The sequence below is a fragment of the Meriones unguiculatus genome, chromosome 18, assembly GCF_030254825.1.
Source record: "Meriones unguiculatus strain TT.TT164.6M chromosome 18, Bangor_MerUng_6.1, whole genome shotgun sequence".
NCBI lineage: Eukaryota > Metazoa > Chordata > Mammalia > Rodentia > Muridae > Meriones > Meriones unguiculatus.
In genome coordinates this window covers 31750130-31765649 of record NC_083365.1, presented here as the reverse complement: position 1 = coordinate 31765649, position 15520 = coordinate 31750130, and the positions used below count along the sequence as shown (strand labels likewise).

At 39.5% G+C, this 15520-nt stretch overlaps 1 protein-coding gene across 2 annotated transcripts in view; it reads left to right on the top strand.

Annotated features, from left to right (window-relative positions):
* Lgr4 (leucine rich repeat containing G protein-coupled receptor 4) overlaps positions 1–15520 on the top strand; it is a 102351-nt gene that overhangs the window by 49240 nt on the left and 37591 nt on the right. For both annotated transcript variants that reach the window (XM_060371673.1, XM_060371675.1), the window contains exon 2: positions 8905–8976. In XM_060371673.1, the coding sequence (XP_060227656.1) occupies positions 8905–8976 (72 nt within the window). The remainder of the gene's footprint in view (positions 1–8904; positions 8977–15520) is intronic.

Sequence of the window (15520 nt, the reverse complement as noted above, 5' to 3'; positions counted from 1 at the left end):
AAATTAGAAAATAAAAAGAAAACTTCAAATACAGTGGGTGCTCATCCGAGTTTAAAGGGGGACCATTGATGTGAATATTTCATGAAGGATGATTGAAACTTACTGTGAAAATTTAAATGAAAACTTCTCTTTTCAGGACCAGAAGACCATGCTCTAGAAAAATAATATTGAAATACTACCTTCCTCAGGGTTAGTTAGTTCATTGCGCCCCAAAGCAGTCATAATATTAAAACTAATTTTTTGAGTCTTTGTATCTTTTTTTTACCCTTTTAATTTAAAGACTTTAATTCTAAATATGGTATTGAGGTTGGAGAGATAGCTCAGTAGTAAAGAGCACTGGATGCTTTTGCAGAGGACCTGACTTCAATTCCAAGAACATACAGGGAGCTTAAAAGGCCATCTGTAAACTCCAGTTTCAGAGAATCTAATACTCTTTGTAGCTTCTGCGGACGCTAAGCACCCACATGTTACACACTCATGTATGTAGGCAAAACAAATGAAATACACATAAATACACATAAAATGAAAAAATAAATCTTGAAACTATAGCTAGTATTTATATTCATTTATCAGGTCTTATTCTTAAGTAATTTTAAAATGAATACTATGTGGAGACTAAACTATTCTTTAGTACAGAGGAAGAATTCTTCTTAATATGTTACTATTTCTTGTTAAGATTTCTTAACAATATAAAGGAAAGAAAACTTCATAACTTAATATATGAAAGCTCTACAATTTATTGATAATTTATAAATCAACAAAATTTTTATTTCATTACACATAATTATCTATTTTGAGATCTCATGTAATAAAACTTAACAGCTAATTATAAACTAACCAGAATCAATAAGTTTCACATTTTATTTCAAGTCTATATATTAAAAATATTTTACTTCCATACACTTAAAGCATTTTGAAGTTGAAATTTTATATGTGATGAGTTAAACTGTGTATGTAATGATAAAAATAAAAACTTATTTCATGTCAAAAAATAAAGTTAAGTTTAAATATTGAAATTATACCTTATATAATTGCATGTTAAGAACAGAGGGATGATGGATTTTAAAGTAAAAACTAAATGTCAGCATATTATTTGGTATGACAGCTTTACCATCATTTCCTGGTGTATGCACACATATACATAGTGAGAACTTTGTAATGATCTAGTAAATAGATGACAAGCTTTTCCTTTTATCATTTATTTACTTATTTATTTATAATGGTAAAGGAAAGCCATTAGTTAACTTCTTATTCTTTTTGTCTTTCAGTAGCAAAGATACACCCATTCTATTGTGTATATAGGTTGTGGGGGAAATTACAAACAAAAATTTTGATGAGTGTTAACTTTATATCATTCTATGTATATGTGTAGAAAGAAATACACAGAAAGACATACATTTTGTGGTATATATATTGGCTGCAGGGAGAAAAACAAACAAAATTATTGATGCATGTTAAACTTTAATATTTAGAGACTTTGAAAGATATTTTTATCAGGAATATTTTATTTTGAAAATGAAAACAGGCATCACGAGACGCACATGCTTAGAACTACATGATAACTTTTAGAAAAAAAATTGTAATGAAACCAATGAAATATGGCAGTGGTTGTATGTGGCTGTTGCTAGTGTAGATGGTTGTATTTGCATTTTATATTTTAAGAAACAACATAGGTTACTTTGTGATTATAAAAGGTGGAGAGAAAGATTATTTGCCTGTAAACGCTAGGTTAACTTTAACTAGGAAGCTGGTGTGATCTGAATTTTCACCGCTTTTGGATGCTAGAAGCCTTCTTTCCAAATATTTGCACTAGGGGCATTTTTTATGATTAACAAATGTTTATTATTTATATTGTGCATGCATATATGTACATGTGTGTGTATGCATGCATGTGGAGGTTAGGGACAACTTTGTGTAATTGGTTCCCTCCCTCTCCCTTTATGTGGTTGCAGGGCTCCAGGCATTGAACTCAGGCCACAATACTTATATAACAGGTACCAGCAGTAGGTGAGCCATTTTAGTGGCCTGTGGCCCATGAAGAATTTTTCAAAGTTGCTTTTAGTTTGGGGTTGTACTGTAGACATTTGTTATCTGGAAATGGGCCTGCTATTTCTGGTTGATTACCAGAGACTCTGAAAAAGTCACTGTGAGACTATTAGTTTATCATAATCAACATGCGCTATTTGAATTAAAGGCCACCACCAACCAGTTTTGTTGTTGTCATTGTTTTTTTGCATCTCCTCCCACTTTCCCTCTCAGAGAGCACATTAAGAACTCTGTTCTATAGATCCTGTATGTGGTTTACTGACTAAACTGCTGGGCAGTCTTTTTTTTTTTTTTTTTTTTTTTTTCAATGCAGTTTATTCAGGAACATTGAACAATCCTCGGACCCCGGGGAAAGCCAGCCCACAGCTTAAATAGCCTCTGGGTAGCCAACCCAGGCGTGCCACGGGGGCAATGCAGATAGGTCCACATACATGGAAGCAAGCCAGATCCTCGGCCTTAGCCAAATGTGGAGTTGTTCCTGACAGAGAGCACTCACCATCGGGAAGGTGGAGGGCGGAAACCAGCTCCATCTTTAAGGCATAGCATTCTGCAGCTCTCTACAGTTCCCCTTTTTTGTTTTAGATGCATCAGGCAAGAGTAGAGGTCTGATCTCTGATATTAGAAATAAATTGGGACTTTGTACAGATGTTCATTTAGGTGTCATCCACCCAAAGAGCATCGGACCCGTCCGATACCTTTTTCTCAGAGGCGGGACCTGGGGCATCAACCCGCATGCAATCAGACATGCTCTTCTCTGGGTCCAAAGCAGCTGACCCTGAGTGCAGTGCTTAGCCTCGCATCCTGCGCTGCAAATCTGTCTAAACAATTGTCGAGCTATATTTTAGGTAATTGGACTGGAGAATTCGATACTACGATGGAGCAGCTGAGAGTGGCCATTGTCACAGTAAATTCTACCGGAGTGGACGCAGGACTAGCCACAGGATTATCAACATGGATTGCTGCAGCCATGAATCATCTGAAGGAATGGGCGGGCATGGGAGTGTTAGCAGGCCTTCTGGTGTTGGTCTCCTTGGTTTGCCTGTGGTATATATGCAAGATTAGAGTCTCACAACAGTGTGATGCAGCCATGATCATTCAGGCCTTTACAGCCATTGAAGCAAGGCATTCTCCCCAAGCATGGTTGGATACCATAAAAAGCTAAAATGATACGCTCAGGATGCGAGGCTAAGCACTGCTGGGCAGTCTTGAGGTGGATAGCCAACAACATGAACGAAGGAGGGCAGCTTCAAGTAATGCCAATAGGATGTTCATTCAAATTTAGAGAACACAGGTTGTTTAAAATTAAATAATGCTGAGGCCAAAGTCCCAGACCTTTTGAGGACACAGTGGGTGTCAGAGGCCACAGTAGTAGACATTGGCCACCAACAAACAGATTGCATTCCTTGTGAAGCACTTACAGAAAATGTGAAAGGTGGTATGTGGAAACAGACTCTCTACAAAGTAGATGCTTTAGTGTTGCTAGGTTTTATGGGAGGGGAAAAAGATGAGAGTTTAACCATGGAGAGATTTGTCAGTTTCAATTAAAACAATTGCACCCTTTAAACAGTTATGTTGAAATCAGTGAGTGCTGGTGTTTTGGTGTTCAGGTGTGTTTTTTTAGTGAAATGCTGTGCTGTTGTGTGTCTCATCTCTGTGGTGAAGAGTTGGAAGCATTGTGCTGTGTGGGTGGACAATGTAACTTGTGTTATGTCTGTTAGGAAAACAAAGATGTATAGAAAAGATTTTTCCCTCCATCCTGCCAGATTCTGTCTCTATTGTTCTCACCAAACTGCTTACAGTAATTCTAATCTTTTTTCAAAGATTATTTTATTTTGTGTGCATTGGTGTTTTGCCTGCATGTATGTCTGTGTGAGGGTATTGGATCCCCTGGAATTGGAGCTAAAGGTACTTGTGAACTGCCATGTGGGCGCTGGGAAGAGAACCCAGAATCTCTGCAAAAGTAGCCAGTGCTCATAACTCTTGAGCCATCTCTCCAGCTCCACTCCGCCCCCATCCATATCTGTTTGAGAGAGTCTTTATCCCACTGAGTTTTTTTTATTTTAAAAACATTTTTATTTTTTATTTTTGTACCTGGTGGTGGTGGTGGTGGTGGCACACACCTTTTAATTCCAGCACTCAGGAGGCAGAGGCAGGGGGATCACTGAGTTCCAGGCCAGCCAGGGCTACTCAGAGAAACCCTGTCATAGTGTTCTGTTTTGTGGAGGGGTTTCTTCTGGGGAGGCACCAACCATGTGGTGCTTCGCCTCCTTTTCAGTCCTGTCTCAGGCCACTGCATCCAGAGGACTTGCAGACACAGCCAAAAACAGATGGCGGAAAGATAATAGGTATTACTCGATGGCCTTACTGCATCTGACGACATTTTCTGATTTTCACAGCAATTTAAGTCTACATGATTACTGCCTCCATTTTAACACTGAAGTAGCCAGATGTCCTGTGGGAAGCAAAAGTTCTTTCTCAAACTGTGGATAGCTGCTTGCCTGGGAAGCTTGCTTTGTTATAGATTGTTCAGTGAAAAATATGCTTTAGCCTTTACCTTGAAACAGAAATAAGCAGGAGGTTTGGCCAAGTTTCTTTAACTTGTCTGTGAGACGTTGGACCGTGTCCGCCATACAAGAATGTGGTCTTTGGAAACAAGCTCAACTGTTTCATGAGCCCTGTCCTTGGACCAATGAGAACTGTGTTTGGCTTGTCTTTAAAAAGGAATTGGAAAACAAACTTGGGGCTTTTCAGTAGTGACTGATAGCCCACTCGAAACTGTCCTAAGTTTTCTGTCTCTTTCTCTTAACCTGTAATTTCTCAATCCGCATTCTCTCCCTTGTGTCCAGAATTACCTACGGCTGGTTTCGTCAGTGTCCACAGCTCAGCAGCCTGGCAAAGGTCACACAGCGAGTACAGTATGGGTGAATCCCAGGCTCTGAGGCCGCCTGCTCTGCCGAAATTCCCTTTGGTGATGTTTGTGACTAATGCTGACCTTGTATGACTTTTGTTTTCTATGTTACATTTATTTTGGGTAGGAATCTGTTGAACTAGTAGGTTCAGGAACTGATGTGGCTGCTGGCTGGCTGGCTTATTGAGCTGTTCATGTAAATTTAAGGTTACTCATTTGTGAGAGTGTCTTGCAGCTGATGATTTCTTTCTTTATAACTCTTAACATCTCATCCATCCATCCATCCAACCATCCATCCATCCACCTATCCATTCATTTATTTGTATATGGAAGTGTTTACCCTGCACGTATGTCTGAGTACCACACACATACCTGGTGCCCGAGGAGGCTGAAAGAAATTCTGATCTCATGGAACTAGAGTTACAATTGGTTGTGAACCACCATGTGGGTGCTGTGTATTGAACCCCGGTTCTATGGAAGAGTTGCCAGCGCCCTTAATCGCTGATGCATCGCCTTAGCCCTGGTTGAAGATTTCTAAGGAACTTTCTTCTACTTATGTGTTTTATGTGAGCTTCACATACTTGTAATTACTAGCTAGGGCTTCCATTTGTGAGCAGTTACGGCGTAACTCATCACCTAGCATGCCTTCCAACCCCTTATTTATGGAGCCTGTGCACCTTGGATTCTCTTGAGTGTTGGTGATGTCAGGTCTGGAATCCACTCATAGTGCTGTCTGTAGGTTGTTTATCGCCATTAGCTCTCATTATTTTAAATAGGTACCCACCCACCTTACACTCTATAACCACAGGATTCCAGGGCTGCCGTGGAGATAATATCTTATGCTCTACCCCTTTCACCTCTTTTTACTTTATTCCTATGTGTTTTATAACTGCAGCTCTGATAGTGAGAGGGAAAACATTTATAAAAAAGCCTCTTGCTAGGTAGGGTTTGTGTGTAAAATCTCTTAGAATATTGAAAGTCTTACTCCTGACCAGGGACTTAGAAAACAAAACCTCCCCATGTGTTTAACATACATTAGTTTGTAAATACAGAGCCTGGCTAATTGCAGTTACAGCTCACAGCAAACCACCTGTGTCTTGTTATTCTGAGGGGGGGAGGTGTATGAGCGTGTGTCTGTATGCGTGTGTCGGTGTGTGTGAGGGTGTGTAGGAATGTGTGTCTGTGTGTGGGAATTTGTGAGTGCGTGAGTGTGTTTGTGTGTCTGTGTGTGAGTGTGGGTTTTCCAAACGCTGAATGCAGAGAAGAGTGTTGGAATAAATGGTTTCTAATTATATCACGTGCCGTGCCCCCACCTTTGATGTGAGGAGATTAATTAGTTTACTCTAGACCTTTTCTGATGAGGCAATTAGTCAGTTTTCTGATACTTTGGGACTCCCCTGAATTCAGGTATGCCAACCTTAAATAGTTTGGGGTGCCTCTGTATAAAGCAATAAATCAATAATTTATTGTACCCTTTCTCATTTTATTAGAATAGCTAAGAAGCAGCAAAAATGTATGACATTACAGAATCTCTGATTATTGCTTTGCCTTTCAAATGAAAATTTTGTTGTATTCCGAAGCATGGTTTTGGTGGCTAGGGCTCATGTGTAACCAGCACAAGTTAGCAAGCGGTTCTCCAAAGGAAAAGCAATGGATAGCCTTTACATTTTATATCATGGTAAACTGTTCAGAGAAATCCCTAAGTGAGCCTTGTATACTTTCAATTAAAAAAAAAAAAAGTGCTCCTCCATGATAAACTTTCAGCAAAGTGAAGCACAATATAATGTCAAGCTAGGAAGCCATCCAAGCCAAATTAGCTTAGCTGCTTCATTTCGCAGAGAAGCCCAGAATCAAACTGTTTGGGGGTCGGTAGTCAGATTTGGCACTTGTTTTTCTGTCCCCAGTTTTGATGGTATTTCTCCAGTCTTTTGTGAAGTTGTTATTTAAAAATTTTTAACTTTATTGTTTGTGTATAGGCGTTTGGCCCACATATATGCCTGTGCAACATTTGCCTGGTGCTTGCAGAGTCCTGGAACTGGAGTTGCAGAGGGTTATAAACTGCCCTGTGGGTGCTGGGAACTGAACTGGGCTCCTCTGGAAGAACAGTGTGTGCTCTTCACCACTGAGTTGGTTCTCTAAGTTCCTTGCCAATGTCTCTATGAGAAGGAGTCCTCCTTCCCCATTGTTGATTGCCACTTTAAGTAGCTTTGGGACCTGGGTTTAAAAAACAATACTTCGTGGAAAGAGGTACATTGTCTTCTAAGTTTTCTTTAGCAGGACTTGTAATAGAAACATTTGTGAGTCTGTGTGGTAATAAGACGGAAGTTCCAAGGTATGAGAAATTTATGTGAACTTGAGCTGCTTAGGGTCATTTTCCTGTTCTGTTGTCAAGCAGATGTATACTTACTACTTTAGGATTCATGGCTGACTATGCCTCGGTCGTGAGGGCGTTACCCCTCTCCCCTGTGTTTTGATGCTGAGGAGTGTACCCGGGCCTTACACATGCTGAATGTACTCTGTCGTTGAGGTTCCCCATCAGCCCCTTCTTTCCTAATTTCTAACCTTGGTATTGTTCAGGCTTTGCTTTCTGTCTTGATTAGGAGTGAGGAGAGCTGCAGGAATTAAATGCTACATGGGATGGCTGAAATGGCAGTTGAGATCATAGAGTGCACATTTCCTCCTCTCCTTGGCCTTAGGGAGGTTCTTTTGCCCCACAGTGAACCTGTTTCTCGAGGTTCCTTTTTTGTAGCTTCTGTTCTTGCTGGTTTAGGTCCTACTGCTGTTCCTGTCATTTCCAGGCCAAGGCATTTTCCACCTGCCCTGGGAACAGGCTAGGAAGAAAGGAGGAGATTCCCATTTCTAAATTTTAGTAAGAGGAAGGGTGGGGCATAGTGATTTCTGTACTGAGGGCGTCTTACCTTGAAAAGATTTTTGTCTGAGTGAACCGATGAGCTATACCTTATTCTGTACTTGATTTTTCTAATGCCCCTTTCTGCCCATTCTTAAAATCCAGCAGTGGGACTGTTCTTGTGCTTGAACGTTGTTGTGATTTTGGCATTACAGGTACCAAATAGATCAGCCACTGCATTTGCCTCCAGAGGAGAGGCAGAGGCAGGTGAGGGAGTTGCTCAGTTGACCCAGAGCATGCCAGGACTTTCCCTCAAAAGGCTGTTAACGTGTCTGTCACAGTGTTGCTATCAAGTGGAGTATGGGAGCGAAAGTCAAGTCAAAGGCAGCTGCCAGGGGAGAGGAGAGTGATTAATAAAGTATGTTTTAACTGTTTGAACTAGTTAATTGTTGAGTTACACCGTTGAGTGAGTTCCCTCCTTTCTAAACTGACTACATACCTGTCGTGTATGCACTTGTCTCTAGCCTGCATCTGTTCATAGGCTAAAAATGAAATCCACTGACAACTCTCACCTGGAGGACCTTTATAGTTTTTAAAAAAAAAAAATCTGCTTGGGCTGGAGCTAGGGCTTGTTTTTATTGTCCTTGATTGTAATTCAGAAGCCGTTTTCATCCGCAGAGCTATTTGATCTAGTCCTGGAGAGAGAGAGAGAGAGAGAGAGAGAGAGAGAGAGAGAGAGTGTGTATGTGCTTATTTTAATTAGGTGTAGGACTTTGGCTACCCCTGCTATTCAAGGACACTGGTAACCTATCCTAGCCCACTTGTTCTAGGTAGATTAAAACATTTTTTCCTCCAGTGATATTTAAGGGGCAAATTCCAGGATTGCAGTATGGTTCTAAATTGCGGTTCATAAATCATAGTGAAAGAGTTAACTTTTCTAAGCATTGCATTCTAAAATCAGATTGTGAATATTCCCTTGTCTTTTGCAGCCCTGGCTCTAGCTTCTGTATGAAGTATCGGCATGTAATTTGTTTCTTATTGGCTTAGACAGTTGATGACGTCACTACTCAGTTAATGATGTTCCTGCCTTCATGTTTTGCAGGGATATCAGTATGAACAACATCACCCAGTTACCAGAAGATGCATTTAAGAACTTTCCTTTTCTAGAGGAGCTGTAAGTACTGCTTTGAGCCACATGTACTCATGTGTTTTCTACTGCTTCTTTTCAGAAGCTCCTTCTATGGAGAGAACCTACTGTTTTCTGTTGGAGAATTTCTGATAGCTTAGGTTTCAGTGGGCTTTGTGCAGGGGAATTGTGTTTAGGGGTTGGGGAGAACAAACTTGCTTTTTAAGCAGTGTAATTACTGAAGTTATTTTTGAAAGTCAGAACTAAAAACTGCTACTTCCATAAGACATTTCCCCCCCTGCAATTATAACCATGATTGCAGCAGTGACACAAGTTAATTACAGTGTGATCCTGAGATAACATGGCTCCTGCATAATTACCATTGTTGCCAAAGGAGTTTCTGTATGGGTAACAGAACCAGAAGAAATAACACAAGGTGTTCCAGGGTCAAGATGTAACAGACCACTTTGACAGCAAGTGGACAGCAAGCAGGAAATTGATAACAGATCTCTTTAGATGTTTGCACATGACCTTTGGAGGGTAAAAGTGTATGACATCTGCCTGCTACATCTAGAGCACTTTTAAGAAGATTTCTGTATTTGTCAGTTGCATTACAAAAAAAAAAAAAGAGAGAGAGAGAGAGATGGTTTTAACCTCTCTTTTAGTTATACCTTCCATATGCTTTTAACATCCGTAATGAAAAGAATGTACCTTTTGTTTTTAGAAGAATTGGAAACTATGCATTATATTTTTGGAATCCTGGTGGAAAGTAAAATTAGATATGAGTCAGTTAATATAAGCTCCAGTTCATGGATTATGTGGTATGTTCTTGTAGAAAGGTTACAGTTTGGTATTAAGAGTATCAAAAAGACATAGGCGTGAAGGGATCTAAATTTTTATCTGTAGAATATTAGAAACAAGTCAGTGAAGCTGCTTCTTCAGGCTCAGCCCCTTCCTTGCAATGTAGAGTAGGAGTCAAGTTAGAACCAGATTGTATTCCTAGCTCATTGAAATAGCAGTTTAAAGACTTAATAAAATTGAAGAGAATTTTTTTCCCACACTACTTAGTTGAGCCTAATGCTTCCACAGCAAAAATTGAACAGAGATTATTTGTCACAAGTTTAAGAACAGGGTCAAATTACTTAGACTCTAAACTTGGTGCCTTTGACTGTAAGGTGTGATTAATAACAATCCCTCATTTGTATTATTCTGGTGCATGCAAAATGTGCATCTTAAATGTTTAGTATGATATATGATCCAGAATGTTATACAAATGCTTGCAAGAGGAAAAAATTATGTTTGGACAAAAGGATTTAAGGGTATAGTGTACTTTATTCATGTTTTTTTGTATATTGAGTATTAATTATTTTTAAATAATGCAGTTTGAAGCCAGGAGCAGTGGTGTGTGCCTGTAGTCTCAGCACTCTGGAAGACAGAGGCAGGGGGATCTCTGTGAGTTTGAGGTCTTCCTGGTCTGCAAAGTGAATCCAGGATGCCAAGGCTACACAGAGGAACCCTGTCTCAAAAACACAAACAAACAAACAAACAAAAATAATGCTGTTTGAGTTAATTGCATTTGAAGTTTCTATCTTCACCACTATAATCAATCATTAAGGTACTTTTCTGCTCTCATATTTTTTTCTGCGTGTAATTTTAGACTTCAGGATTACCTCTCTTTACAGAAGTAATTATGTAATGAAAGGACATTAACAAGTGTTTGCCCAGCCATTGTGTAGCCACTGTGGGATGTATAATGTACCAGATAGGAAGTGGAGAAGCTTCCCGCACCCTAGAAGAGACCACTGTGTCTCTCTTGTTGATGCCTGCAATTACTAGTTACACTTTTAGGGATTTTTGTAGTGGGAACCTGGCTAATCTCTGCTTTGTGGAGATTTACATCATAGATTTCTTAAAATCTCAAATGACCAAGCATTGTGAACCTCATGAGCTCTATCAACTGAGATTTTTCATTGGAGCCAAATTGAGTTTGCTTGCTAGTTCTTTGTAGCTAGGTCATGTTCTCTCTGTATTCTACTATCTCAGCAATGAAGCCTATCAAATCAAGCTGGTATGCTCACTCTGAATACTGTATAAAATTTCAAAAAAAAATCAGTAAGGAGAGCTGAAAGTTATTTACAAAGAACATTTCAAAATAGTCTTTAATACTATGGCAATAGTTTAGGCATTCAAGGACATTTATTTTCCAGGTTAATATAAACATTAAAAAAAGAGTAATTTTTGCCTTTTAAAACAATGTAGTTGATTTCAACATTCTAGAGTGATGCTGCCTTGGCTATTGTAATTTTTCATAAACATCATAACCATTTGTTCAGAAGTCATCTGGAAATGATTTAAGAGTAACTGTGAAGCTGAGTACCCTAAGTAGAAATGAGTGACTTGCCTAGGTTGTGTGTGTGTTTTTTTTTTTTTCCATGTTAGTTAATGAGGTGTTCTTTGTAACACATGACTGGATTTGGCTAAACTTCATGCAGGAATCTGGAATGCTTAGAGTATGGGGTAGATTCACTTCCCAACAATATATAAGAACTGTCCATACATTTACACATCCATTTATTCTTTCAGCAAACATTGAGGCCTGTTACTTGCTTGTACTTGCGGTGTTCATTAGGGATACGATATGGACACAAGTGTAGTTCTTTGGGGAGCTGACAGTATCCTTCAGGTTGCATTGTTTGATGTCATACCAACTAGAAGTAGGTGGCCATTTAAATTTAGGTATGAGTGAAAGTTAAAAACAAAATCAGCTCCTTTTCTGAGAAGTAGCCATATTTCACAGTTTATGTCATACTTTTTATAGTGCAGGTGACCGAACCCAAGGCCTCATACATGCTGTTCAAATTTTTTGCATAGAGCTGTGTTGCCAGCCCTGAACTACCACATTTTAGTGTCAGTAGCTACCTATGCCTAGTGGATGCCATCTAATGAGACACAGTTTTCATTATTGCAGGAAATTCTGTTAGACAAAGTTGATCTAATCTCCAGAGAAAGATGAAGCGAACAGTTTGTGCTTTTGTACATTTGTGTGGAAGTATGTGTAGGGAGTGGAAGCCAAAAGCACTAGATGTACTTGAGATTTTAGGATGTGGGAAGTCTTTTCAATTCCTCGAATGATTTCCATTGAGTTTTGTGGAGTGTAGCAACTGGCCGGATGAAGACAGGTAGTAAGGGGACTCTGTAAAAACTTCATAGCATGTGGAATAGTCTGGAGATAGAAACTTCAGGAGAACTGGGAAATATGGAGTGACTGGATTGTATGGTTCTGAATTCTGAATTCTGAATTCTGAAGACATTTCTCAGATGATTCCAGATCATGAAAGTTTTTGAGCTGGGGGGAGGGTTGTTAAAGGATTACCAAGGGAGTTTAGTTTGATAGGTTTTAGGAGGATGGTAGAATAGTTGGATGCTAGTTACTAAGACTAGAGACACTGGAAGTCAGTCAGCTTGCCTAAAGAGTTCAGTTTTATAAAAATATACTGATTAATAGCACATACATAAAGCTTTTCATTGTTTATAGTTTTATAAATGCAGAAGCTGGCCTGAAAGGGTTTCAGGTCTTATTCAAGTTCATGAGTCTTGATGTTTTATTGTTCTGAGTCCCAAAGTTTGGCTTTCAAAGCCCTATGCCTCCTGAATTCTGAAGAATGTATACTCACTCTTAGAGAAATAGTCCATCCAACCTTTCTATATGAATTAGATATAGTAGATAATACTGTTGTCAGTTACTTTTACTTTTAATATACCTTTTAAAGCTTTATTGCTCCTAAGATTATTACTCAGCAATATTCTCCCCTAGATTCTGGCCCTAAACTCGGTACATGCAAGATTCTCAGTTGTTAGGTCAATCTCTTGATTTTTGTATCTCATCTTCCTGTTTAAAAGAAGACTCCTCACAGGACTACGACAAGAGGAATACTGAATAACATGTAGAAGTGTGTGCATGTGAAGTAGGGAAATTTCAATAGTTATGTAAACATGCCTGCCTTTGAAGTATTTGGAGAAGAGGTAGTTTTGCTTGGAGGAAGGAATTGGAGTAGGCTGGTATATCTGTTAGCAATATTCAAAGAAAGCTGTGATTCTGGGGAAACATTCCTGCAGCAGTATCAGGATCGATTGTCTGATACTGCTTATCCAGCCACAAACCGCTTCTGGTTCTCTTGAAATTGTAAAGACATTGGTAACCATTTGGGGAATGATTGAAATTTAGAATTGTGAAAACGATTAGTTGTAAACAGCAGGAAGAATGCCAACTGCTTTTCCACAGACTGTCACTGGAAAAAAAATCCCTGCAGATATTACGGGATGTAGCAACAACAGTTGCCAGTATTGGCATTCAGTCAGTTATTTCATAGACTCTATAACTAAGCTAATTGTATCATTTCCAAACATGTTGACTCTGAAAGCTTCAGGATACTAAAGTGAATGTTAGGACTTTGAATACCAGATCCTTGTTACTTCTTTTGCCTAATCTCTTCAGTACTGAATGGAGCCATTACTTTATAAAAGGCGAATGTAAGCTCTTCCGACAGGGATGGGTAATGAGATACGGAGTATTTGACCACCATGAAAATGTCACCTTTCTGAAGTCTCCATGTTATCCTGTAATCCATGAAAATATGTTCTGTTTCTTCATAGGTGCTTTGCAAGCACTAGTTAATTTTTAAGTATATAATAAGCTCTATAGCCTGCCACGATTATTTCTATTTTACCCTGCAGTAATTGCCTTTTTCCAAACTTGAACAATTTTAGTTATTTTTAATAAATGGTTTCAAGTAGAAACTATGAAAAAAGAGCTTGAGAATTTTCAAACGAATTATTGTCAAATAATCTCAGCGTGTGCCTCCGAGGTGGAGGTAGTAAGCAGCTATTGTTCTCCTCTGATCTTATACTCAGAAGGACTCGCTTCTGCTGCTGAGCTGTATGTGACTCACTTCACATTTACTACCTTATGAAACCTTCCCCATATGCTCTGTTGACTTTAGGAACATCCCAGATAAAGCAGAGCCTCTCCTCAGTTGCCTGGGGATAGGCTCAGTTCTTTGCTAGTGTTCCCTCGTCCGCCCTTTGCACTACCCGGTTAAAAGGACTGTTCATGAAGATCACCACCCTAGCAGCTGCATAGTTAACATAGGGAGCCCAAAAAGTCTATTCCTGTGTATTTAAGACACAGTTTCTCTGTGTAGCCTTGGCTGTCCTAGACTTGCTTTCTAGACCTTGAACTCAGAGATACGCCTACCTCTGCCTCCTGAGTGCTTTGATAACAGGCCTGCGCCACCACACCCAGCACCTGTGTGATTCTTACCATCTTCTATAATGGGACATTTGGAGAACTCCGGATTAGAAAGAAATGCTGGAAAGGGAAAAATGGGAAGGGAACTTGCACTAACTGGGACTTAATCGTTTTGGGATAGGCACTTTGACAATGTTGTTTTCTTCGTTTTGTTTTAACCCATAGAGCTCTGAGGAGGCTGAGTCTTTCCTCACCGAAGCACCTTGCCCAGATGACAGAATTCATTAGTAGTTGGTCTGCTATTGGCCATAGAACTGGCTGTGTCTACTGTATAAATGGGAAGGTCAAGAAAAGACTTAGTACATCATTTGTTAATCCAATAAGCCTTAGTCAACTAAAACACTGTGTTCTGTGCTGAATTAAATGAGACTCTTGACTTCAAGGGAAAGGAATAGTGTACTCAGAAATGAGAGTTCAAAGGAAAAGGGAAATTACATCTAGCAAGAAAGATTAAAGAAGACCTCATCAAAGAGTTGGCATTTCTAGAGGGCCTTGAGGGATAGTAGGAATTATTTATGAGGAGATACGCAAAGAAGCTCAAGCAGAGAATGGGAGACAGACTGAGATGGGCTGTGAAAACGTTAGGTGAGGTAGTGCTGAATGGCTGAAAGTAGCCTTGGAAAAGAAACCTAGAAAGGCATTTGGAGCCAGACTGGAAACCTGTCTTGTTAGACAGAGGGGCTCTCGAGAGACTGTTGAAATTAGTTCAGTGAGATAGGATCTTCTATCAATGTAATCCCATAGCAAAGAGCTTAGACTTGAGGGAGGTCAGGAAGATAAAAAAGCTAGCTAGCTGTTAAAGCGTAGGTGAAAGTCATTAGAATCTAGGGTTAGCATAGTGGTGCACACCTTTACTCCCAGCATACAGGACTCCGGGGCAGGCAGATCTTTGTGAATCCACAGCAACCTTGGTCCACATTGTGAGTTCTGGGATAGCCAGGGCTACGTAGAGAGACACTGTCTAACAAATGAGTGTGTGTGTGTTTGTGTGCATGTGTGTGTTTGAATTAGTGCAGATGCGAGGCAAAATAAAATCAAGAGGTTATCACAGCTGAGGTAACATAAGTAGTACATAATTTTAGTATTTCCAGGAATTGTTAGAATTAACGACAACGTGAAAAGAAAATGTGGAGAAAATATCAAATTCAATTTCAAGTAAGTACATTGAGTTCCATAGACTATAGGCAGGGGCATATGGAAATCTAGAATAGAGATTCATGGGTGTAGAGTTGAGAGTCTTTCATGTTGAGGTGATTGTTGGAAACATGAGATTGTAAAAGCTTG